The sequence below is a fragment of the Podarcis gaigeae genome, assembly GCF_964106915.1.
Source record: "Podarcis gaigeae genome assembly, chromosome: 8".
NCBI lineage: Eukaryota > Metazoa > Chordata > Lepidosauria > Squamata > Lacertidae > Podarcis > Podarcis gaigeae.
The window spans coordinates 6,213,475-6,240,832 of record NC_139684.1 but is presented as its reverse complement, the minus strand read 5'-3'; the positions used below and the strand labels follow the sequence as shown (position 1 = coordinate 6,240,832).

The 27,358-nt window shown below is 45.6% G+C and overlaps 1 protein-coding gene across 1 annotated transcript in view; it reads left to right on the top strand.

Moving 5' to 3' along the window:
* The window catches only part of XPO7 (exportin 7), a 58,502-nt gene that overhangs the window by 4,550 nt on the left and 26,594 nt on the right, over positions 1-27,358 (top strand). Inside the window, exons 2-10 of the mRNA XM_083753191.1 lie at positions 12,309-12,455; positions 13,677-13,770; positions 18,323-18,489; positions 18,869-18,934; positions 20,015-20,119; positions 22,057-22,222; positions 24,870-24,943; positions 25,203-25,322; positions 26,624-26,770. Of these exons, the coding sequence (XP_083609317.1) occupies positions 12,309-12,455; positions 13,677-13,770; positions 18,323-18,489; positions 18,869-18,934; positions 20,015-20,119; positions 22,057-22,222; positions 24,870-24,943; positions 25,203-25,322; positions 26,624-26,770 (1,086 nt within the window). The remainder of the gene's footprint in view (positions 1-12,308; positions 12,456-13,676; positions 13,771-18,322; positions 18,490-18,868; positions 18,935-20,014; positions 20,120-22,056; positions 22,223-24,869; positions 24,944-25,202; positions 25,323-26,623; positions 26,771-27,358) is intronic.

Genomic DNA, 27,358 nt, shown 5'->3' with positions numbered 1-27,358 from the left:
ACATGTTGTCTAGAGCTGTTCTTCTGCACTTGTCTGACAGCCCTGTACTTGCTCTCAGTTTGTGGTGCACTGCTGTCATCTGCATTTGGTAGATAGCCAGATCAGAGTAGAGGTGGTGAATGGCATGAGATTGGACAAGATAGCATGGCTCTTTTAGTTCTGATCTTATGTAAATGTTCTCTCCCCACCCATATGCACTCCTGGGCAACTTGTAAGTAAGCCATCGAGGCAAGCACAGTCCAATACAGATTATGGCCTGCTGGGGTCTTGATCAGTCCTGGGAATTGGCAAAAGGTAGTCTGTTTAGGCCACGGAGGTCCACAAGTTAGAATCATGGACTTGTAGGTTGGAAGGGATCCTGAGGGTCATCTAGTCCAACCCCCTGCAGTGCAGGAATAATTTGTGTAGTTTTATGCAAGCCTTCCCCAGCCTGGATTCATCTCTCCATATGTTTCAGACGGCAACTCCTTTCAGCCCCAACCAGCTTGGCCATATGAGGCTGAGGGAAGTTGACTCTAAAACATCTGGAGGACACTGGGTTGGGGGTGGCTGGTTTGGATACAGTAGCACAGTGTTTCCCAACCTTGGGCCTCCAGCTGTTTTTGAACTACAATTCCCATCATACCTGACCACTGGTCTTGCTAGCTAGGGGTGATGGGAGTTGTAGTCCAAAAACAGATGGACGCCCAAGGTTGGGAAACACTGCAGTAGCAGATCAGTGCTTATTTTATAACCCTGTAACGGCTTGAGAAACAAGGCTGCCACTGTTAACTGAGGGAGAAAGTTGGTGTGTTTTTGCTCAGTGCTCATGACTTTTGCTTTGGACCTGAAGGGCTGTTATTGTGCGTATCCATTGCAGAAGATGCTCAGAGTGGCTTGATGCTGCCATTCTTGGAAAGTATGTTGAAGCCACCATCTGCTCCAGTCCCATTTGAAAGTTTCTCCAAACAGCATGTTCTGCGATAGTCAAAAGCATGGGTAGGCAAACAAAGGCCCAGGGACCGGATCCGGCCCATCACCTTCTAAATTTGGCCCGTGGACGGTTGAGAAATCAGCATGTTTTTACATGAGTAGAATGTGTCCTTTTATTTAAAATGCATCTCTGGGTTATTTGTGGGGCATAGGAGTTTGTTCATTCCCCCCCCCCTCCAAAATATAGTCTGCCGCCCCCCACAAGGTCTGAGGGACAGTGGACTGGCCCCCTGCTGAAAAAGTTTGCTGACCCCTGGTCAAAAAAGTACCACAATGGTGGGCTTTCCTTTACGCTACTCCTGCCCCACTTGGACTACTTTTGAGTTTACTTCTCTTCAGTATTGCTGCCTGTTGAAAGTGTATCTGTCTGTGTTGCTGTTCTGGGACTGCTTGTGATGTCAGCCCCAACACCCCACATCAAGATGGTTAACATTGGCTACCATAAAACAACTGACTTGGTGTATATTTCTTTCATTCAGTCATTTGAGTTTTGGGAAGAGAATCTACATAACATAAAGTAGCATTTTTTCAGTCCTTTCTGTAGCATTCCCCCTACTCCCAGAGTATAAAGTGGCTTGAATAATAATAAAAATAAACTATTTAAACAAAGGGTGCCTAGATAATCAGTTGTGGTAACCGTAACCAAGGTTTAAGGTGCCATTCGGTGATTAGGTTATACATCTGAGTTTCTAACACTGCTTGTTAACTGTTTGTACTATAGCAGTACTGACATCTGTTATACTCTTCACTACACTGCCTGACATTTTATCAGTACCAATGCCCACTTAACTGTTCAGCATGCTACCAGTACCTGCCATCTTTTTAAATCAGTCACCTGACCAATATAGTGTTTCCCATTTGGTTCTGACTTCAACTTCTGGAATGGCTTTAGACTCCACCCTGGCCTCAGTTAAAGTTACTAAGGGACTTTTGGGAAACCTTTGGTCCTCAGGAATTGGCCATCGAAAGTTTTGCTGTCAGCACTCCCATCACTAGCAGATGGGCTTTTCCTGATGTTTCACATCTCCCAAGAAGTGCAGTTCTCTCTCCAGTCCACTTCCTGACATCCAGTTGCTGCAAGACACCTGAGGCATTTAAGCATCAGCTTTGACTTCACATATGCCCCTGTTCCAAGGGATGCGGGTGGCGGTGTGGGTAAAACCTCAGTGCCTAGGACTTGCCGATCGTATGGTCGGCGGTTCGAATCCCCGCGGCGGGGTGAGCTCCCGTCGTTTGGTCCCAGCTCCTGCCCACCTAGCAGTTCGAAAGCACCCCTAAGTGCAAGTAGATAAATAGGTACCGCTTTATAGCGGGAAGGTAAACGGCGTTTCCGTGTGCTGCGCTGGTGCTGGCTCGCCAAAGCAGCTTCGTCACGCTGGCCGTGTGACCCGGAAGTGTCTCCGGACAGCGCTGGCCCCCAGCCTCTTAAGTGAGATGGACCACAACCCTAGAGTCGGACACGACTGGCCCGTACGGGCAGGGGTACCTTTACCTTTACCTATGCCCCTGTTCCACCAGCATTTTACATTTGGGTGCGAAACTCCACCGTTCCATTCACACTCAGTGCATAAGCTCAGTGGGTTGTTGGTTGCCACCAGGCTTCAAAATTAAGCCTGGTGCCGGGCGCATTTCAGACTTAAAGATTCTGCATTTGTGAGCACCTCAAAAAGTCAGCATGCCATTTTCTGTGTCTGGCTGATACTCGAGGATTGCCTAAACGTATATATTTTGAAGCCTCGAAATACAGTATGTGTTAAGGATAGACAATATGCTGAGGAGTTTAACAATAAAGGGTAGAGTGTTTTGAAAACTGAAGTATGGTACCAATATTTTTATTGTAAACACCAAATTAAACATGTATTAACAATTTCTGTTATAAATGTGATATTAACAGTGTTTCACTTAAGTGAATTGTGTATTAGTTCATGCTTATCAAAATAATAAACAAAAAGTGTTGCCGACCCGTTCCCCCAAATGGTGACTAGACATTCTAGTTTTGGCGCCCACAACCCAGGTTTCCAGGAGCCATTTGGCTCCTAGCTTTTCTATCCCAGTTTCTAACACTGGTTGCTGTACTGGGTAGGCAGTACAGTAGAGTTTGTCTCACTTCCCATGGCACCATCAGTTAAACCCTCCGTCTCCTCCTTTTAAAAGAGGTGATCAAAGCCCTGCTCTGAAAGGGTGCAGTGGGATCTACTGGCTTAATGGGTTCCATTCAAAGTATTTCGCCGTTGCCAGAAAGATGGAGACTTCTTGCCCATACTAGACAATAAGGATAGGGTTTGTTTTTTTTTAAAAAAATGTTTATTTAACTTTATGAAGTAATCAAAATACTCTACAACAAAACAAAGAGTTAGGTGGTGAGTTGCTGTTATAAATCCATAGTACATGGTTGGATATGTTGGCTATTTGCAGTATGGTAGCAATGCAGAGAGCTTGCTGGGGAGACCATGCATTAAAAAGGGACTCAAAAATAACTTAAACAAGGTTTTAATAAGAAAAACAAAAACTCCTTATACACTAAATACATCAGCAACAAACCAGACCCAACCACCAACCCGTCCCCCAGGGTAACGGGGGAGGAGCTAGGTGCTGCTCCTTATATACTACACCCAAATCCTGACACACCTTAATCAATGCAACTCAGCAGCACCTGCTGTGTTTCACAGCTGCAAAGCTGGGTCTCGTTATTTTGCTCTGGCCCTTGCTCTGGCCCCTTAAAGACATACACATCAAGTGGAAGAATGATGAACCTTTACATTTAAAGTAACCATTCAACATTTCCCCTGCGGTTAATCATTGTGGAACAAAAACATAAAGCATATTTTGTACACGTCTTTCATGTGTAACCTTCGGAAGTGCTTTCGTAAAAATGTCCGCAATTTGATTGTCACCTGGAACATATTGAAATACAACCATTTCGTCAGCAATTAGTTTCTTTACAAATTGTAAACGTAATCTTAAGACTCTAGTGCGCTGCGTATTGGTTTCTGAACATAGGATAGTGAGTCCACTCTGGGAATCAAGGTAAACTTTTACTGGTAGGGTTACTTGCATCTGTAGGTCTGCGAATACTTGCAGATACCATTCTACATCACAAGTGGCCTGGACGCATGCACATAATTCACTCTCTGTTGTGGAGAGACAAATAATGGTTTGTGTCTGGGACTTCCATTCAAATAGACAACCATTATACCAAAACACCATACCAGACACACCCCTGCAATTATTTTGTTCCACTGCATGAGATGCATCGCAGAAAATTTCAAAACCTTTGTCAATACTTGATGTAAACTGCAACCTATAATGTTTGGTATATTTAAGGTACATTACCACTCTCTTAAGAGCAGAGAAACATTGGGTAGTGGGCTTTTCCACAAACTTTGCCAGAAAGTGAAAAGCATAAGTTATATCTGGTCTTGAGATTCTTTGAATGAAATTTAGCTTGCCTATAGCAGAACAATACAAAGTTTTGTTAGGAAATGGCTTATCTTTACCTGTAAAGGTGAAACCACACACCATAGGTGTTTCCTTCCCATTTGCATTTTCTAAATGTAGCATTTCAACAAGATCATCAATTTTTGCAGTTTGATGAACCAGAAAAGATCCATTTTTGCCTTTCTCAATTTGCATGGATAAGTAATTTTTAGCTATGCCTAATTCCACCACATCAAATTTCTTCTGTAACTGTGAAACTACCTGTTCATATTCCTGTTTAGTTTTCGTAGAAATTAACACGTCATCTACATACACACATATTTTTGTTACAGAGTTTGCCCTTTCCTTTATAAACACACAGTTGTCTGCCTTTCCTTGTGAAAAACCAATATCCAGCAATTCTTTTGCTAAAGTAACCATTCAACAGGATATGACATTGGGACATGAAGAGCTTCAATCCAAAGTCAGACTAAAAAATAAGATCATTGTTTGCACAGGAACAGAGAGAGCCAGTAATAGTGGATATCGGTTATGCTGTCAGTACCAAATAAAAAATTGATGGGAGCCTACCAGACATGAGATTGTTTCTTAATAAACATCAAAAACATGCACCATGGGGTGGTTTGGTCCATTGGCTTGGTGCTTTGAGAAGCATGCATCAAATGGGTCAACTTTTCTGAAATTACAATATGTATAGGGCCTTCTGAAACCAAAGGCGAATAAGAGGTGACATGATAGATGTTCATAAAATGGCTCGGCTCTGCCTCCACAGTTGGAGAAAGCAATGTTCCTGAATGCCAGTTGCTGGAAACCATAGGAGTGGAGATTGCATCTAGTTATCCCCTGTGTCTACAGGTCAAGATGCTGGACTAGATGGGCCCCCTTTAACCTGATCCAGCAGACTCTTGTAGTGTTATTATGAAAGAGGAGGTGGAGTGCTTGCTACATCTCGTTTTGAGATTTACCTTGGAAAAAACTCCAGCTTAGTGCTTCTTCAGTGCTCTCCTGCTCGCTGTCTCATGCTTCCATCCTTATCTAGTGTGCACAGGGCTCCTTCACTGCATCGCTGCTGTGCTCAATACTAGTTTATCTAGGTTCAAAGGCTTGATATTGTCCAGCCATGGTAAGGAATAATCCCCACCCTTGGGTTGGCCAAACACATGCCTTCATTGGCTCGCAGCTGGGAAATGAGCACTTGGCAAGTCTGAACGGGATGGTGTACAGTCTTCTGTAGCTGGAGGGGCAGACACAGAATGGGGCACCAAGGGGGTTGAAATGTTCCGCACTCTTGTCATTTGGAAAGGAAAACAGCCATCCCTAAGAATCTCCAAAAGCCATCTTAGAGTGTGTTTGAATGAATCAGTCTTTTTAAGTGGCCACATACTGAGTTTTTCTGTGGCTCTCAACATTGCAGTTTGTTCTGTATGGTTTCATTTGGGTTTTTAATAGTGTGATCTGGCCATCTAGCGTTAAGTAGTTTATTTTAGAACTTTTTGTGTAGATGTACATAAGCCACGGGCCGCGGGTGGCACTGTGGGTTAAACCACAGAGCCTAGGACTTGCCGATCAGAAGTTTGGCGGTTTGAATCCCTGCGATGGGGTGAGCTCCCGTTGCTCGGTCCCTGCTCCTGCCTATCTAGCAGTTTGAAAGCACGTTTCCATGCGCTGCTCTGGTTCGCCAGAAGCGGCTTGGTCATGCTGGCCACATGACTCGGAAGCTATAATCCAGCTCCCTCGGCCAATAAAGCGAGATGAGCGCTGCAACCCCAGAGTCGGCCAGGACTGGACCTAATGGTCAGGGGTCCCTCTATCTTTACATAAGCCACATTGTGATGGTTATACCTAAAAGGCAGCCTAAGAATTCCTCAATAATAATAATTAATAGAGTTTCATATCCACTGCCCTCATTCTTCAAATAATGAATACAGAAAGATGGAGAGGGTTTTTGCAACCGAGAGATTTATTCAACTTGGGAAATACAGGAAGACTCCAAGAAGCTGGGCTGCGTTAGCACAACCTGCAATTTACCTACACTGCTGTCTAGCCTTCCAAGCTTGAGGTTGCACCTTCCAAAGAGGAAGGTGAAATAGCAAAGCTGTTATTTGTTGCTACTCACTCTATTGTCCTAGACCAGGATGAGGTTTCATCACTCTATCCTTTTTGCCTCCAGCTCAGTCCACGCTGGCTGTGGCCACCAAACTCAGACACCAGTTATTCCATCCCCTTATAAGAGCATACGAAGAGCTCAACCAAATAAGGCCCATCTAGTCCAGCGTCCTGTTCTCACAGTGGCCAACCAGATGCCCCAATGGGAAATTTGTAAGCAGGACCTGACCACAAGAGCACCTTCTTGCTGTTGTGGTTTTCAGCAGCTGATGTGCAGAAGTATAGTTGCCTCCAACTGTTGTTCTGGATCACAGGCCCCAAGGAGTGGTTTGATGCAGGGACACCAAAGAAGGATGTCAAAACCACCAGGTTGGCCAGTTGCAGTTCTTTATTAAAGAAATTAGTCAACTTACAACACAGTGTGCAAAGCCTCACAGTGAGAGTTTGTCATGACTTCTTTGCACCCTTTTATTCACAAAGCAGCTTACATCAGTTTACCCAGAACCTCCCATCACACCTGGTCCATGAGGCCATAGGTGGCAGCTATCCAAAGCTTCTCCCCTGTCTGGGCCTAGAGCCCAGCATCCCAAGTCCTATAGATAAGTACAGCATCAAAATAAGCCAATTAGCATATATCAAAGCAAGTGAATATATGAGCTCATTCTTGCAACAACTACCAATTATTTTGGGGTTATCTAGACTACCAAGATGGCACTTGCAGGCCTTCTGGAACATTTCACCTTTGGTTCAACACATCTGTGATGGCAAAACATAGCCATTATAGACCAGTAGCCATGGCTAGCTCTCTTCTCCAGTATGAGTCTCTGCCCATTCCTTGTTCCTACACCCCAGTTTGATCCTTCTCTTGCACTCCATTCTCTTCTTCTGACCTTTAGACAAGAGGAGAGCCTGATAGATCAGCCCAATGGCTCATTCTGTCCAGGATCCTGTTCTCACAGTGGCTGGCCAGATGCCCGTGGGAAGCCAGAAGCAGGATTCTCCCACAAGAGCACTCTCCCCTCCTGTGGTTGCTGGCAACAGGTATTCGGAAGCATTGCTGCCTCCAGCTGTTGAACATCTGTAGGCAGCAGTGCTTCTGAATACCAGTGGCATGCCATCTGAAGCCTAAGTTATTAATTGGCTCGTGGCAGCGTCTGCATATTCCCTCTCCCGCTGTTTTCCGTGTCTTGCTTTGCTTCTAGACCTGGCTTCTAGCTGCCTATCTCAACTCTCAACTGATGGAATCCCAGAGTTCATTTTGCTGCCTGTGTGGAGATTCCACATTCCAACGCACATGCAGTCTTGAAGGCTTCTCCAGCCGTCCTTCCCAGAATGAGGCATTGACCTTTTTCTGTGCTGCTAGTTCCTCAAAATCCTCCTGAGCACGGCTACTTGTCTCAAGATGTGACAGACCTGCTGAGTCTGCCATGTTTTGGGATGTCAATGCTAAATAAATAGTGGGCAGGGTACAGGGGAGTCTTCTAGCCCTGCCTGTTGATGCCTTGGAACAAAAACTGGTTGACATTTGCATAAAACCCCAGACAATACAAGGCATTTGGTTTTTCATCCCCTGGCTTTCAGAACCAGCATTTCAGAAATAAATTTATGCTGTGCAGCTTCGGGAATTGAGCACTTTTTGAAAAAATGTCTAGACTTTTAAAGTGTCAGGCTCCTGGGAATTAACTCTGAGGCTTGCTGTTACAAATGAAATGTAAGCACATAATGAGGATGGGTGTTAGAGAGTGAAATAGACCCAAATGCTGGTTCATATATAGAAACAACATACACCCTTTTTCTCTGTAGCAGACAACCCTGTATAATGTACCAATCATTCTTGGCACTCTTGATGTTTAATGTACAGAACCAACGTGTGTTGGAAATTCTCATCTGTTGATATCAACTGATGTTAGAATTCCTCAGTCATAGTAAATCTTGGCATGTTTGAAGTACTTTTGCATTCCAGGCTGTTGATCTTCAGATACCTTAGATCAGTGGTGTCCAATCTTTTTTCAAAGAGGGCCAGATTTGATGAAATGAAGGGCTGCGAGGGCTGACCAAAGGGCCTTTTTTTAGGATTGGAGTTGTTATTTCCAGATTAAACCAACCGACGGGCTGAATTAGGCCCCCGAAATGGACTTTGCCCATGCCTGCCTTAGATGATTTACCGTATTTTTCGCTCTATAACACACACCTGACCATAACACGCACATCGTTTTTAGAGGAGGAAAACAAGGGAAAAAACATTCTGAATGAAACAGTGGATGTATCATTTTTGTGCTTCATGCTGTGGCCACAGACATGTGATCTGATGGTGAATTTGGGGTGACCCAATGCAAAAATCCTGAGAATCCCTGTGGATCCATGCTTTGTAACCACGTTTTTGCACCATTGCAGCCCCAGGCAACAGTGGGTGTGTGATTTTTGGGGGGCAGGCTGTAGCCATGGACATGCTATGTGCTCTAATGGTGAATTTGGGCTGACCCAATACAAAGATCCTGAGGATCCATGTGGATCCATGCTTTGTAACCACGTTTTTGCACCATTGCAGCCCCAGGCAACAGTGGGTGCGTGATTTTGGGGGGGCAGGCTGTAGCCATGGACATGCTATGTGCTCTGATGGTGAATTTGGGCTGACCCAATGCAAAGATCCTGAGGATCCATGTGGATCCATGCTTTGTAACCACGTTTTTGCACCATTGCAGCCCCAGGCAACAGTGGGTACGTGATTTTTGGGGGGCAGGCTGTAGCCATGGACATGCTATGTGATCTGATGGTGAATTTGAGGTGACCCAATGCAAAGATCCTGAGGATCCATGTAGATCCATGCTTTGTAACCACATTTTTGCACCATTGCAGCCCCAGGCAACAGTGGGTGCGTGATTTTGGGGGGGCAGGCTGTAGCCATGGACATGCTATGTGCTCTGATGGTGAATTTGGGCTGACCCAATGCAAAGATCCTGAGGATCCATGTGGATCCATGCTTTGTAACCACGTTTTTGCACCATTGCAGCCCCAGGCAACAGTGGGTACGTGATTTTTGGGGGGCAGGCTGTAGCCATGGACATGCTATGTGATCTGATGGTGAATTTGAGGTGACCCAATGCAAAGATCCTGAGGATCCATGTGGACCCGTGCGTTGTAACCACGTTTTAAGTGGGGAGGGAAGGAAAAATATAGAAGGGACAAGGAGCACGAGAGGGGTGTGCGGAGAAGCAGCTGGCTAAGAATGCAGGAGAGGGGTTTAAAGGGGGGGGGGAAGGAAGGCAAAAGTCCACCCACCCACTCAAGCCAGCCCCCCCCTCTCTCATCTGCATGTTTTCCGCTGCCTGCGGAGTCCCCAGACGCAGCAGCAGCACCAGAGCGGATGCTCTGCTTTCCTCTCTACTTGCCTGGAGGGGAGGGGATTTCACTGCTCTTTGTTCCGTCTGAGCAAACAGCAACTGAAACAGAACAGGGTGGGCAGTAAGACCCTGAGGCAAAATGCAGGAAAGCAGCAGCCTTCTCTCCCCCGTGACGGCACAATATGATTTTTGCCTGATTTTTGCCATGCACTTGGGACAAACGGCTCCAGGGACCACACATTCGCTCTATAACACGCACAGACATTTCCCCTTACTTTTTAGGAGAAAAAATCTGTGTGTTATAGAGGGGGAAATACGGTATTTCCTCATGGGCATAAAGTTTATAAATAGTATTGTGCAACATAATGTGTATTAGATTTTGGGAATCACTAAGGAAACTGTGTTCCACAACATACATGGAGAAGGGAACCACGTTGGTTCCATTACTAATCAATTCCTTAAAGGTAGAGAACTTGTCTCTTTTATACACTCTTGGTTGTTTTCTCACATTTTTTTTCTTTTAAACCTGTTTGGGAGACGGATCTTAGAAGAGTAGTGGATAATGTGCAGTGGGGGAAACCATGCCTCGCCCCCCCCCCATTTAAATCTGCCTCCGCAAATATCCAAGAAAAATCTTTTTAAAATAGCCCATCCATGGTTCTTTACACATAACTAGAGTCAGTTCTCCGGGGGGGGGGGGAGAGATATAACAAAAGTAGACCCTGTTCACACATGTGGCATCTTACAAGTGTGTGCACAACTTTTGGGTAGAGGTCATAAAGGACATTTCTGAAATAATAGGTGTACTGGTGCCTTTAGACCCCAAACTGTGTCTTCTATCAATTTCTGATAAATCAAATATGGACTTAATATATAAAACACTTTTTTGTGTTCATAACTGCTTGTTTGACCATATTGCAGGGCTGGAAGGAATCCTGGTTTTTCTTTAATCATTTGATTCAACAAAGTAATGTTTATTTTCATTTCTGAAAAACGAAGTTACAAATTGAGGGTATCTTGGGGTTCAGCTAAGCCTATGGATTTTGCCTCTGTTAGGTGGCCATTTGTTATTTAATAGGACAGGCCAACCATGGCAGTGGCAAATCCTGATGAAATCTTGCTTTGCTTGGTATTCATAACATTTGTCTTGTACTCTCTCTGTATCAGGTTGGCTTTTGGTGTAACATCTAAATCATTGTGTACTTGAGAATGTACCTTATTTTATCAGGTAATGGCTGTGAACCCTGGATGTGTGGGGAGGTTAGTACTTTCCTCCCCTTTATATAATTTCATATTTTCTACTTGATTGTTACTTCACTGTCATGATAAAGTCTTGAAAAATTAAATGGTAAATGGCTATCTAAAATGGTCAAATGCAGTAAATTAGAAGAATGAGAACTGTGAAGCCTCAGTAAAGGTAAAGGGACCCCTGACCACTAGGTCCAGTCGTGACCGACTCTGGGGTTGTGGTGCTCATCTTGCTTTATTGGCCGAGGGAGCCGGCGTACAGCTTCCGGGTCATGTGGCCAGCATGACTAAGCCGCTTCTGGTGAACCAGAGCAGCGCACGGAAACACCATTTACCTTCCCGCCGGAGTGGTACCTGTTTATCTACTTGCACTTTGACATGCTTTCGAACTGCTAGGTGGGCAGGAGCAGGGACTGAGCAACAGGAGCTCACCCCGTTGCAGGGATTCGAACCGCCGACCTTCTGATCGGCAAGTCCTAGGCTCTGTGGTTTAACCCACAGCACCACCTGCGTCGTGTGAAGCCTCAGTAATTAGACACAATTCTCCATTTTTTAAAACAACTTGCACAAGTTAAATATTTGGCTTATTCAGGTTCACATTGTGTATCCAGGCCTACAAACATGGTTGGCAGAACTACCTAAAGGAGCCCACTGAACTGGAGGCCTTGAAAGTACTGATCTCAGGACGGAGCTGGTATTTAATGTGGTGGTGGTATTTAAAAGGTTCCTTGCAGGTTTCCCTTTGAATTGCTGTTACAGTGGTACCTCCGGTTGCAGACAGAATCCGTTCCAGAGCTCCAGTTGGACCCCAAGGTTTCCGCAACCGGAGGGACCGTTTCTGCACATGTGCGCACGGCGGTAGAGTGCCTTTGTGCATGCGCGCGCAGAGAACCCGGAAAAATATTTCCAGGTTTGCCGCGTATGTATCCCGAAGGATACGTAACCGGAGGTGAACGTAAGTAGAGGTACCATTGTACTTTCAAAGGGCTGGAATAGGGGAATGAAAATCTGGTGTTTGCTTCCCATAAGGTGGCAACACAGGTCTTTTAGAGTGTGGTTTTCACCCCCAAGCAAAATGTCAGGGTTTCAAGATTTGTGTTTCGTTTCCCCATGGCTGCATTTTTCCTAGCAGTTGCCCTTAAAGGAAGTCCCACCAGAAATATAAAATAAAATAATCAAACTCTCCTGTTTGGTTTGTTACAGAGTCTAGCCCAGCTAGAGAACCTGTGCAAGCAACTGTATGAGACAACTGACACCACAACACGGCTCCAGGCGGAGAAAGCCTTGGTTGAGTTTACCAACAGTCCGGACTGCTTGAACAAGTGCCAGCTTCTCCTTGAAAGAGGGAGTGTACGTAGGCAGAGAAACCCACCACCCTGCTTTCAAACCACCTAAAGCTTTCTCTGGGTATTTGCCTGTGCTCATGGCTTGGTACAGAAAAGTACTGCGGGAGTCCTGCTGGTGTAGTCTCTCCTCTGCTCTGCTTACAGCCATCAACTTGAGAAGTGATCACTATTGGGTCTCCTTCTGCTTTCATTTGGAGTAATTTACACAGAACATCTTGGCCCTTTCTCAGGGCTTTCTATTTAAAATACTTCTAAAGCACTATAAAGGAAGTTGGGTGGAACTATTTGAGAATTAATGTGGTCCACTCTTGAATGATAGTTCATAAGATTCATTGCAGACCAGCATGAGAATTCAGACACCTCCAGCAGACTTCCATAGTTCCTAGCCTTGAACACCTCCTGTGATAAATCCTTGTGCTCTTCTTACACACTCTTTCCTCCAGTATACACGACAGTCTTTCCTGTGAATGCATCTGAGGATCAGACCCTCCTGTCTGTCATGGACTGGCTGAATGCAGAGGAATGGTGGAAGGCACCAGCTGGGGTACACCCAAGGAAGGAGAGGGCTCAGAGACACAGGATTGGTGGTGGGACAACATTGAATGGTTAGAGGGAGAAGAGGGAGCAGGCTAGGAGGAGAAGGAGGAGGTGTCAGAAGCTGAAGAGGTAATGGTTTAGTGAACAGGAAGAAGCTGTGGCAGAGGGCAGTCCAGAATCGGGCAGAAGCGGAGGCTGGAGAGGAGGGGGACTAAGACACACCGGTAAGGCAGGGAGTCTTCCGCCCTGGTTTCCTGGAACCCATAGAGGTATGAAGAGGGTGGAGCAAAGACAGACAAGGCGAATAAGTCTCGAGTTGCTTGGGAAGGACATGGCGGGGGGGGGGGGGGAGAGGAGATATAGAGAGCTGTGGGAAGGTGGGGACCTGCAGTCCTCACTACTGCCTCAATGGGACAAGGCCTACTTGGAGGATTTGCTGTGTTCACTAGGCCTGAGCTGCTTTCATTTCTTTTCTTTTTTTTAAGCTGCTTTTATTTCTTCGAATACACAGTTTACTTCACTGACATATTGTAAGTTATTGCTGACCGGTTCCCAGTTCATGCCTTAACACTGCCTCACCATTGTGAACATACTTACATCCTTGACCTTTGACAATCACTTGGAAAGCTTTGTCCTTTCCTGTTTTTGCCTACAATTTAACCATTTGCTTTCTGTTTGTGTTTTGCAGTCGTCTTACTCCCAGTTATTGGCAGCTACATGCCTTACGAAACTGGTGTCACGCACAAACAACCCTTTGCCCTTGGAACAGCGAATAGATATACGTAAGTAGAAGAAGAGAGCCAGCACGCCCAAGACCGAAATCAATTACATGAGGAGTTTATAAGATGTCCATGGTATTAAAAGAGGATGCCAAAATCTACAGTTGGGCAAACCAAAATATCAAAAACGTGCAGCAAGCTTTTGAGTTCTCCCAAGCTTTTCATCAAACAAGATGTTACACAGGGGATAAAAGTGAGGAGAAAAAGGGTACAAGCACAAGGCATTGTGTACAAGCTACAAGCATTAAGATCAGCTTGTAGGCCCAGGTCCAAGATAGTGGTGACTAGCTGAATAAGTCTCTCCCAGGTGTTGCAGATACTAGGTTGCACACCTAGGAATCTGGGATAAGGAAACAATGGCTGCTCCTCAACACTGAGAAACTGACATTGGGTGTGTAATCCAAACCAGTGGTGATAAACCTGTGGCCCTCCAAGTGTTCTTGTACTACAGTTCCCATTGGCTCCATTGATCCCAATGGTCAGGGATGATGGGGTTTGCTGTAGTATAGCAGCATCTGGAAGGCTGCAGGTTCTCCCTCCCAAATCTTAAATGAAGCACGCATGTTCCTGAGCAGAACATCTAAACTTCAATTTATCTGAGAGATGGGTTAGCCAGTGTTACACCATCCCCAAATCTGAAGTGTGTAACCTGCTAAGTTTAGCACTTGGGAGGGACTTATTCAGCCTTAATTTCTGTCTTGGGGCTGAGAAAGCAAGCTGATATTAGTGTCTCAACAAAAGCCTGATTTTTGCATTTTATTTTTCTTGTCCCCCCCCTTATCCCGTGATCTGTGTAGCATCTTAGCTGATGAAGAGTTCTGGAGAGTTGTTCATGGAGTTCAGTCGATTATGCTTGGCACAGTCCTGTGACAACTGGCTGGTCCTAATAACAGTATTGCCAAACTGGATTTTGGAGTTTTTCTTATAGACCAATGCAGCTACTTTTTGCTTTTTAAACTTTTGAGAGTGCTCTGTACCTTTCCTGAATGCTAGCCTTCAGTAATTGTAACAACTATTCAGTCATTGAGTGCCACGATGCTTAATCACCATGCTACTAGTATGTGACTTTTTTTGGCAAAGTTTTTTTTTAAAAAAATCATTTTTAAATGTATATTAAACAGAGAAAACAATTATAACAACAGATAAAAATTAAAAGATGGAAAACAAAGCTATAAAATAGGCACGTAGAATGTGTACAGTAGCACATGGGTTAAAATAACAAAGTAAGTAAAGAATATCAGCCTTCTCAGTATTATCAAGTATAGTTCCAGATATGTTAGGCTTGTGACAAGCGTTGTCTTGAAAATGACAATTTCCCTGCATATGTCATAAAAAATGCCAAATTATATAATAGTGTCTGGAGGTTCTAGTCCTTATCAGAATCTCAAATTATGCATAATTTTCTCCTATTATAGCTATATTCCAGAGTGAGTGGTACCAAGTGTTCACTGAAAAAAAATGGACTGTTTTCCATTGAGTTGCAATTACCATTTGTGCTGCCAAGATCATATATAAGGCCAATTATTTTAAATCTTCCATTCATCAGGATGCATTTTGTCAAAACTACAATTGCATGTGGCATGTTTTTCCAGGGGAGTTATGGGTTGGCTTTGTCTTATTGCATAATTATTTAAAACATGTTTACCTTTCCTTTCCTTAAGAAGCCCAATGCAACCTGCTAATGTAAACTGAAACAATCGCTTGTCAAACTTTTTAAAATGGTTAGCTATTATTAAGTCCAATAAGCCACCCATAAAGTGTTAAAACAGGCTAGAAACACAAGCAGCCATTCGAAAATAATTTAACCACAACAATTACGTACAGTCCAATTGCATCTTACATGGAGGCTCAATTCCTAGGGTTCCACATATCCGCAAAATTGTATATAGCCAAGCCCTCGGAACACTTACCTCCACAAGCACATACAATGGTGCCCCGCAAGACGAATGCCTCGCAAGACGGAAAACCCGCTAGACGAAAGGGTTTTCCGTTTTGGAGGTGCTTCGCAAAACGAATTTCCTATGGGCTTGCTTCGCAAGACGAAAATGTCTTGCGAGTTCCTGCGGGGGGTTTTTCCTCCCCCCCCTTTTCCCCAAGCCGCTAAGCCGCTTATCAGCTGATCCGCTAAGCCGCTTAACAGCTGGCCCGCTAAGCCGCTTAACAACTGATCCGCTAAGCCGCTTAACAGCTGGCCCGCTAAGTCGCTTATCAGCTGATCCGCTAAGCCGCTAATAGCGCTAATCCGCTAAACTGCTAATGGGCTTGCTTCACAAGACGAAAAACCGCAAGACGAAGAGACTCGCGGAACGGATTCTTTTCATCTTGCGAGGCACCACTGTAGTGACCCAAGTGGACCTAGCAGAAAAATAGCTTTTAAACTCTCTTCCTTGCTTGGAGGGCAAGGGCTACTTAGTGCACTAACTCCAGCAGGCTAAAGATGCTTGCACAAAATCTCACAGGAACTCTGATGTCCCCATGAGATCTCGCAAGAGCATCATCCCAGAACCAATGTGCCAAGAGGGCTTTACCCCACAAGCAAGAGGGAGAGCTTAAAATCTGAGCTTGGAAACCCCAAGTGGACCCAGCACTGAAAGCGCTTTAAAGCTCTCTGCCCTTGCTTGCATTTAACTTGCTAAGTTTCAGCCAGGCAGCCTTCAACTACATTGAAATCACACAAGTTAAATATGCACAAGTACAGTCATATCTTGGTTTTCAAACAGCTTAGTTCGCGAACATTTTGGCTCCCGAATGCCGCAAACCCGGAAGTGACTGTTCCTGTTTGCGAACTATTTTTGGAAGCCGAACATCCGATGGGACTTCTGATTGGCCGCAGGAGCTTCCTGCAGCCAATCAGAAGCCGTGCTTTGGTTTCGGAACATTTTGGAAGTCTAATGGACTTCTGGAACGGATTCTGCTCGACTTCCAAGGTACAACTGTACAGTGGACGCTCGGGCTGCGAACATGATCTGTGTGGGAGGCACGTTCGCAACCCTCAGCATTCGCAACCCGTGACCCACACGTCTGCACATGCACGGGTCACAATTCGGCGCTTCTGCGCAAGCGCCGAAACCTGGAAGTAACCTGTTCCGGTACTTCCGGGTTTGGCACAGTGCACAACCCAAAATCACACAACCCAAAGCATCTGTAACACAAGGTATGACTGTACTTCAAAAAGGGACAAACCCTTTATAGCCCAAAAGCCTTCCTGAAAAGGAAGATTATGTTCATCCTATGGAAGGCCACTAGAGGGGGTAAGATGAGTGTCCCTTGTGGAGGAATTGCAGAGCCACTCACAGAGAAGACCCACTCTCCTTAGTCCTAACTAAACATATCTCTGGGGCGGTTGATACTCACAGCAGGGCCTCTGACACTCGTCAGCAGGTGGGCAGGTCCACACAGGAAAAGGTCATCCATCGGAAATTCTGGTCCCAAATCATAAAAGGCTTCCAGAGTCATTGCCAGCACTTTGAATTGAGCCCAGAAGCAACTTGGTAAGCCAGCTTGGCTGTGTCAGTAAGGCGGCGGCACGCTTTGTCTAGGCAGCCCCTCTTCAGCAGCCTGGCCACGGCATTGTGGAACAATTGTAGCCTCTGAGCCCTTTTCAAAGGCAGCCGTACGTGGGGAACTCTTTGTAGTAACCTAAACATAAATGGGTGGTATTCAACTAAGTTTTACTCAAGTGTATAGATCCACCGAAATTAATGAACATGATTAAGTGAGGTCCATGAATGTCGGTGGGTCAGAGGTTAGTTGAATACTAACCAATGTATTTATGTGTCACCCTGAGCAAGTCTTTCCTCAAGAAACTTGCTTTGACATTACTGTAGGTAGATAGAGTAACTTCTGGCTAATGACAGAGAAGTGGACGCTTGACCTCAGAAGGGTTTGGGTCTTTCCAGAGCCACATGTTTCCCCCCTCACCATTTCCTTTCCCAACACATTCCATATGTGGTGTGGGGTCCTCAACATATAGCAGGTAGCATGTGCATGCCTGTGTAAAAAGGTAAAGGGACCCCCTGATCATTAGGTCCAGTCGTGGCCAACTCTGTGGTTGCGGTGCTCATCTCGCTTTATTGGCCGAGGGAGCCAGTGTACAGCTTCCGGGTCATGTGGCCATCATGACTGAGCTGCTTCTGGCAAACCAGAGCAGCACACGGAAACGGCGTTTACCTTCCCGCCAGAGCGGTACCTATTTATCTACTTGCACTTTGACATGCTTCCGAACTGCTAGGTTGGCAGGAGCAGGGACCGAGCAACAGGAGCTCACCCAGTCCCGCATGCCTGTGTAGAAATTACAATAAATGTCCCGCTTACTCCTTGGTTTGATATTATGTAGTCGCCAGGGACACCCAACAGGCACAGCTATAGAAGCATAGAATTGAGAGAATGGACATCAATGGCCATCTAGTCCACACCCCTGTGGTGGCTTTTCTGTGTTGCTGCAGCAGGGGGAAAAGTTGTTTCAAAAGGTCAGCTTCAGGAGATGCTTTATTTATCAGTTTTTGGCTCCTGTCTTTGCCATTCTGCTTCATCTGGATGTTTCCGTGTCTTTCAGGGAACTACGTGCTCAACTACCTTGCCACCAGACCCAAGCTGGCAACTTTCGTTACGCAGGCACTAATTCAGCTCTACGCCAGGATCACAAAGCTGGGCTGGTTTGACTGTCAGAAAGATGAATATGTTTTCAGAAACGTCATCACTGACGTCACAAGGTTTTTACAGGTTGGCCGTTTCCTCCACCCCACCCGTCCCACTTGGCGTATGTAGTGGTTTCACCAAGAGGCTTCCCGGGATGCCATCAGGCATTCGTCACCAATCTAATGCTCTCTAGCTGTACTGTAACTCCCAGCCAGCAAGGCCATTTGGCACTGGGGCTGATGGAAAACCCTTCAAGGTGGTTTGCAACAATAAATTAAAATAATGAAACACAATAATAGAGAGTACCCAAAATGTTAAAACCAAAAACCATCAATGCACAGTACAAAATCACTTCTGCCCAAGGAATCTTAATTGTCTCTCTTTGTGTGTGTAGTAACATTTGTCATCTTGCTGCTTTGACCTCCCTTGTCATTCAGCCTGACTCTGCCTGTTCCTTCTCCAGGACAGTGTAGAACACTGCATCATAGGAGTGACAATCCTGTCTCAGCTAACAAATGAAATTAATCAAGTAAGTGCCTCAGCCTTCGCCAGTAAACTCAGTGTCAACACTTCTCCTTTGGATTGCTGCTGTATGTTATGCACCGATTTCATGTCCTTTGGTGGTAAGAAATGGAGCACTCCCTCCAGAGATTAGCCTCTGCTATCTCAGGCTTCGTTTACACCTCTTCCTTATGCAGAGACTCAGAAGGGCACTGCTTTCTATGAAAAGCATTAAGTGATGGTGACCCAGAGTTCTCAGCCAAAAGTCCTCATTTCTTCAGTAAGAATGGCAAAGCCACTCTTTGCAAAATTGCAAATAATCACCCTCTTCCTCCAGCTTCTCCTTTCCAGGCATTTAGATGGCTCAGCCTGCACCCCATGCAAAGGAGACAGTCAACCTCAAACTTGGGCATTGCCTGAATGCTGCCAGGCTGTCACAGTTTTCTTCTGCAGAACTGTAAATTTTTGAACGGTCTTCTAAATTCTTAGCTGGGATTCCTGCATTGCAGGCTGTTAGACTAGATGGCCTTTGGGTTCCATTCAAACCCTAGAGTTCTATGAAATTAGTGCTCTAGGTGGTTAAAGGGACACCTGACCATTAGGTCCAGTCGTGGCCGACTCTGGGGTTGCAGTGCTCATCTCGCTTTACTGGCTGAGGGAGCCGGCGTACAGCTTCCGGGTCATGTGGCCAACATGACTAAGCCGCTTCTGGCGAACCAGAGCTGCGCACGGAAACGCTGTTTACCTTCCTGACGGAGCGGTACCTATTTATCTACTTGCACTTTGATGTGCTTTTGAACTGCTAGGTTGGCGGGAGCAGGGGCCGAGCAACAGGAGCTCACCCCGTCGCAGGGATTCGAACTGCCGACCTTCTGTTCGGCAAGTCCTAGGCTCTGTGGTTTAACCCACAGCGCCACCCGCATCCCCGTCTAGGTGGTTAGCATGCTTTATTTACTAGCAGAGGGCAGTATATGGGGTGTTCTGCTGTTTCGTGTTTTTCCTTTATTGAGATGGTTACTTTGACTCTGCACTCTTTAACAGATACTTGAGTTCTAATGATCTCTTTCTCTCTCTCTATCTCTCTTTCCCTGCTCCCCACCCCACCCAGGCAGACACTACACACCCACTGACCAAGCACAGGAAAATAGCCTCTTCATTCCGAGATTCATCTTTGTTTGATATTTTCACTCTCTCGTGCAATTTACTAAAACAGGTGATGTGAGAACAACTTTTTTTGGTGGGGGGGGGTGGAACTTTGGAAATGTTTTCTTCTAGCTGTGGGTTTAGGACCCTGAAATTGCTTCTGTGAAGAATGCTCTGTCAAGCAAACACCTGTGTGGTTTTAAATTAGCTGAGCTGTATTGATGAGAAATTTAGTTGTCCTGAAAAGAACTACAGAATAATAATAATAACAATAACAATAACAATAACAATAATAATAATAATAATAATAATAATAATAATAATACCTTTATTGTCAATGTACAACCTGTGTACAATGAAATTAACTGAGCCTCCCTCCCCCCCCCAAACACTCAATCTCATTGCACTCTGTGTGCTTGTCACACAACACACCGACCCCAAAAGTCAGTTGCACTATGTTATTTTCTGTTCAGCAGCCTAACAGCCCACAGATAGAAACTGTTTGTCAGCCTGTTGGTACGACTGGTTACTGTATTTTTGCTCTATAAGACTCACTTTTTCCCTCCTAAAAAGTAAGGGGGAATGTGTGTGCATCTTATGGAGCGAATGCAGGCTGCGCAGCTATCCCAGAAGCCAGAGCAGCAAGAGGGATTGCTGCTTTCACTGCGCAGCAATCCCTCTTGGTGTTCTGGCTTCTGAGATTCAGAATTTTTTTTTTCTTGTTTTCCTCTGCCCAAAACTAGCTGCGTCTTGTGGTCTGGTGCGTCTTATAGAGCGAAAAATATGGTATATTTCAATATCTCCTGCCCAAGGGTAGAAGATTAAAGAGGTGCTGGCCGGGGTGTGAATCGTCCCTGAGAATTTTTCTCACTCTCCTAAGGCAACGATCCCTTGTGATGTCATCTAGCGGGCTCAGGGGACAGCCCATGATATCATGTTCTGTGTTCACCACCCTCTGTAAAGACTTTCTGTCCGTGGCTGTCAAGCCAGCGTACCACACTGTGATACAATATGAGAGGACAAGAAGCAGTGTTGGGTTCAAATCCCCACTCAGCCATGAAGCTCGCTTTCGGCCAGTCACTCACTCTCAGCCTCACCTACCTCACTGGCTTGTTGTGGGGGTTAAATGAGGAAGGGGAGAATCGTGTACACCACCTTGGGGGAAAATGTGATGTGTGAATGCAATACAGTGGTACCTCGGGTTAAGAACTTAATTCATTCTGGAGGTCCGTTCTTAACCTGAAGCTATTCTTAACCTGAGGTACCACTTTAGCTAATGGGGCCTTGCGCTGCTGCCATGCGATTTCTGTTCTCATCCTGTTCTAAGCAAAGTTCTTAACCCGAGGTACTATTTCTGGGTTAGCGGAGTCTGTAACCTGAAGCGTTTGTAAGCCAAGGTACCACTGTAAATAACAAAAATAAAGCAGCAGAAAATTGAGGGTAGGCACTGAATAAAAGTCATGTCTTTTTACATGGTTTTGTATGTTTTGTAGTATTTTATGCACTGAGACTTGCCGATGTTTTTGTTTATTATAGATTAGTAAGTCTTTATTGTAATTGATAAGTGTAAACTGTCTATTATTTGCTGATGTTTGATTTTACTGTTTACTATTAAATTCTAGCAGATTATTGACTATTGCTTTATTTAAGTTGTTTATTTTAAAGTTATTGTGTCTTTTTATATTGGATCAGATTGTTATGATTAGTGTTCAGTGTTTTATTATGTTTTTATACGTGTTGGATATAAAACCCAACCAGATGGGCAGGGTATAAATAAACAAAAACATTATTATTATTTATTAAAACTGAGCTCCACTGGAAATAAAGCTCCACTTTTTCTTTTACTGTAAGATTGGGGCATTCCAGTGTTTCTGGTAGCGGGGCCCTGAGATGAAACCTTTTTGCTTTCTCACTCCAGGATTCCCTTTTCCTTTAGGCTTGGCAACTGTCTTGAACTGTGCCCATTAACAGATGTGGTTTTCCATTCTATTTTTCTTCTTCTGGTAGGCTTCAGGGAAAAACCTGAACCTGAATGATGAAAGCCAGCACGGCCTCCTCATGCAGCTTCTCAAGCTCACACACAACTGCCTAAACTTTGACTTCATTGGTACATCCACAGATGAGTCCTCAGATGACCTTTGCACCGTGCAGATCCCCACCAGTTGGAGATCAGGTAAAGCGCCTTTCTTCCCTGCTCCGGCCCAGCCGTGAGAGGCCTTGGGAAGTGAGCTGTGTGAGGGGAACTTGATCAACAGCAGGTGTGACTTTGCAAGCTGTGCACAGTCTTCCCATTCCCTCTGAGTGACCAGAGTCCTGACAGATCCCCGCTTCAAGTATTCCTGTGCTGGGGCTGTTGAGAGTTGTACAGTGGTACCTCGAGTTAAGAACTTAATTCGTTCTGGAGGTCTGTTCTTAACCTGAAACTGTTCTTCACTTGAAGACCACTTTAGCTAATGGGGCCTCCTGCTGCTGCTGCGCCGCCGCTGCACGATTTTTGTTCTCATCCTGAAGCAAAGTTCTTAATCTGAGGTACTATTTCTGGGTTAGCGGAGTCTGTAACCTGAAGCGTATGTAACCCGAGGTACCACTGTAGTCCAAAACATCCAGAGGGCACCAGGTTGGCACAAGTGAAGTGCTTTGAATGCTCCACGCTTTGGCTTGTGTGGATAGAGATGAGTATGGAGGTGTAAAATGTCTAGAAATTGGTGCCTGAGTTTTGATTTTTTAAAATAACAGTCATACTTCGGGTTGAAGTTGCTTCAGGTTGAGTGCTTTTGGGTTGCGCTCCGCGGCGACCCAGAAGTAACCGAACACATTGCTTACGGGTTTCTCCTCTCGCGCATGCGCAGTCAAAATGACGTCATGCGCGGAAACAGCAACACGCGCAGACACGGGTTGTGTTTACTTCAGGATGTGAACGGAGCTCTGGAACGGATCCCATTCATATCCAGAAGTACCACTGTACTTACTTTCCTCTTCCCTCCCTGTCCCCTTCCCCTTCCATGTGGTGAATGAATGGAAGGATGTTTAGTGCAACTTTTACCATCCTGGTGCCTCCTCTAGGTTTTGGACTGACACTTGCATTGACCACAACTGGCCCGCAATGTAGTGGGGGCAGTGTTGGGAGCACAGCCACACATGCTGGGGTTGATGGGAGTTGTAGTCCAAAACTTACTGAGTACACCAGGTTGAAGAGGGCTGGTTTAGTAGAAGCTTTGAAAACAAAGAGCATAAGACTGCACTTTTAATCAAGGCTGTACTTGATAGTTGCGCCTCGGTGCATGCCAATTGAAAAAATTCTCTCCAGAATGACCGCCTCCCTCAATGGGGAACCAGCACGGGGTGGGGGGAATCTTTCAGCAGAAACATTCTGCAAATAACATTGGTTTTCATTTTGTTGTTGTCTTAGAAAGAAAACAGTTTGCTTCTGCATGCTAGGTTCATTCAGCAGCAGCAGCTGAATATTAGAGAATTTTCTTAATGTTTGTACAGTGGTACCTCTGGTTTCAAACGGGATCTGTTCTGGAGGCCCGTTTGCAACATGAAAAGCCCGCAACCTGAAGCGTCGTATCTGCACAGGTGTGCGGCGTGATTTGGTGCTTGTGCGCATGCGTGATTTAGCGCTACTGTGCATGCGCAAACAGTGAAACCCGGAAGTAACCCTTTCTGGTACTTCTGGGTCGCCGCGGGACGCAACCTGAAAAAATGTAACATGAAGCAAACATAACATGAGCTATGACTATATTGAAGTCTGAAAGCTCTGTGTTTCCAGTCTCAGCTCTGGGTGGGCGGTGATGTTTAAAATTTCTATACCGTCTTCATCCGAGGATCACAGGGCGGTTTACAGTAGAAAAACACAGAAATACACCCCACAGTAACAAACAAAAACACAGTTTAAAAGGCTATGGTTTGTTTAATTAGGCAAAGGTCTGGGAGTAGAGGAATGTTTTTGCCTGGCGCCTGAAGATACGTAACAAAGATGGCAGGCGAGCTTCCCTAGGGAAAGCATTCCACATGCAGGGAACCACTTTTTATATATGGATAACTCCTGGTTTGCTTCCTTGTGACACATCAGCTTTAAGTCAAAGCCTCATTTCACACTGAATTTTAGTCAAGATATATGTGACATGAAGGGACACGGGTGGCACTGTGGGTTAAACCACAGAGCCTAGGACTTGCCGATCAGAAGGTCAGCGGTTTGAATTCCCGCGACGGGATGAGCTCCCGTTGCTCGGTCCCTGCTCCTGCCAACCTAGCAGTTCAAAGGCACGTCAAGGTTCAAGTAGATCAATAGGTACCACTCCAGCGGGAAGGTAAACGGTGTTTCCGTGCGCTGCTCTGGTTGGCCAGAAGCGGCTTAATCATGCTGGCCACATGACCCGGAAGCTGTACGCCGGCTCCCTCAGCCAATAAAGCGAGATGAGCGCCGCAACCCCAGAGTTGGTCACAACTGGACCTAATGGTCAGGGGTCCCTTTACCTTACTATATGTGACATGAGAAGAACCATTCATGGATCTCCTGAGGTCTTTCAGCATCTTTAAAAGCCGTTGAGAGTGGGGATTAGGGCCGTGGTGCTGCAGATTGGCCTCCAGTTTTAGAATCAAGTTGGAAGGGACCATGAGGGCTATCTAGCCCAACACCCTGTAATGCAGGAGTCTTATAATGATCATAATGATGATGAAAGACCCGTCAGTGCCAAGGGCGTTGGTAGGGATGCTGCGCTGAGCAAAGCTGAGGCCTGAGATAGTCACGAGTGCTGGGTTGAACCATTTTGCCAGAGTTCGGGTATCCACGGTGATGTGTTGTTTGTTTCTTCCAGCCTTTCTAGATTCCTCAACTTTACAGCTGTTTTTTGACCTGTACCATTCCATCCCTCCTACGTTTTCACCTCTGGTGAGTGTGGCATTCCTGATTTAGTGGGCAGGGGCATACGTTCCAGGGGCATACATCCCCTTGAGAAGATTCACAGGGTGGATTTGATCACCCTGTTGGGAGATCAGGAGGAAGTTTTCCTCCCTCCGTCCGCAAAATGGTTACCTGCTTGTTTGCATTGTCTTTCCACAACCTATGTGCCAATGCAAGTGTGTATTTGGTTTATATTTTATTCCAGACAGCTTACGGTTCTCCCTTTTATTCACCCTCCTACCTTTAGGTCTTATCGTGTCTAGTGCAAATCGCCTCTGTACGTAGGTCCCTATTTAACAATGCAGAAAGAGCGAAGTTCCTGTCTCATCTCGTTGATGGTGTCAAGCGAATACTGGAAAACCCTCAGGTGAGTCTGTCAGAACTGTGGATGGGAGTCGTGTGTGTGTGTGTGTGTGTGTGTGTGTGTGTGTGTGTGTGTTTTGTCGCAAACTGCCTCTTGAAGCTTGGAAACAGTGGAGATCCAAAGGCCCATGGAACTGAGCAACAGGTGGTAAACTAGCTGGCAACTAGGGCAAAGCTTAAGAGGGTGAATAATCACAAAGCTTCATCGTACACGTGGTTAACTGTGGGCAGGCAAAATCGGAGGAAAAAGAATAAGTGGCTGTAACTGAGAAAATGTCCCAGGATTGAGATCCGTCAGTATGTGAGTGCTTCATACTGAAACCAGCAACAAAAATATTTTTTTTTGGCAAGTCTCTGTTCTGAGCTCTGCAACCTATAGTACACACACATGTGTTTATTGCCGTGTTCGCTCTTCAGTTTTGTTAGTCACTCCTTCCATATCCACTGACCGTGCTCTGTTCTCATTGGACTGTTATTCCAGTTGTTGAAAACCACTGGAGAGTGCTCTTGCACAGGTTTCCGATTGGAACATCTGGCTGGCCATTGTGAAAAGAGGATGCTGGACTAGATGGGCCTTTGGCCCAACCCAGCAGTCTCTTCTTATGTTTCCTCCCACCACCACCCATTCTGGTCCCCCCCCCCTCACTTCTGCAAACCTTTTCCCCAAGTTGCTGATTCCTTCTTGTCTGTGGATGGTGCCTTTTGTGGTAGGTAAAGGCAGGAACTTGGAACAAGGTCTCCCTTTGTATATCTGTTTATTCTGCTAGATAATAAGAAGCTACAAAGAGATGCAGGTCACAAGAACCTCAGCCTACTCCAGGCTTCATAAAGGTCACCTGGCCAGTACCTGCCATTCTTGGTGCACAACAGGTTTGAGCGACATTGCTGTGCCCCATCTGAAGACAAGGGCAGCTGTTGACTCCACACAGTGTGCCAGGCTGGTTCACGGTGGTAGGACGTCCGCCACCATTGCAGAGCGAGTCAGAGGTCTTAGGTGCTCAGTTATTTAGTGCCTGAACAAATTAGTGTTTCGGATACTGTACTTAATGGCAGCCCCTACCACCGGCGGTGTTGGGCTGCTGTTGCCTGGACTCTCAGATAGACCCATTCATTGCATGCCACAGTGATGAGCCTTCACTAGTCCCCAGCCATGGGAACAGATGTTTTTTGTGCTGTGCCACACTTTTATGTTGTGAACTGCCCTGTGATCTTCAGATGGAGGGTGGGATACAAATTAAATAATCAATCATTCCTGTTTACTGATTCCTGTGCCATGACCCATTTCGAAATTTGTTCTTTTCCCAGAGCTTGTCAGACCCAAACAACTACCATGAGTTCTGTCGACTTCTGGCCCGCCTGAAAAGCAATTACCAGCTCGGGGAGCTGGTGAAAGTGGAAAACTACCCTGAGGTCATCCGCCTCATTGCGAACTTCACAGTAACCAGCTTGCAGGTGAGAAGCTGTGTGGTGTGTGTGTGTGTTGCGGAGGGAGGGTTTTCAGCAGAGGGAGAGCACCCAAAATCACACTGCAAACTTTGACCTCGTTAGGTTGAAACTGAGAGGGGAGTGGTGGGCTGCCCTCTCAGAGTCTCCTGCTGTGGGTATATAAGGTGCATACGGTAATATTGTGCCCCCTGTCATTCAAGTAATATTGTGCCCCCTGTCATTATGCAGAATTGCCTTGGTTTGTTCCTTGCTGCACAGCATTTTAGCTCATTCAGAACAGAAAACACTTCCAACCATGCAGACCACAGCAAGGCAAAGCATACCGTCTGTCAGGGCCACCAGTCTTCGAAACATCCCTTTTCCCCATGTGTGGGAAACGTACTGACGTTAGGTAGCCTGCATGTGAGGGAATTTAGAAAGTGTGAAAGGATATTGTTAGGAGAATCTGCTTACTGTATGTTTCTGTAAGGTTTGGGGGGGGGGGAAATCTCAGCCTTAGGCCTGTTTGATAGAAAGTAGACACTGAATTCTTCTTGCTTAACCAGGCACCCAGCTCTGATAATGCAGGCATGCTTTTCCTCTGAGAATGTGACT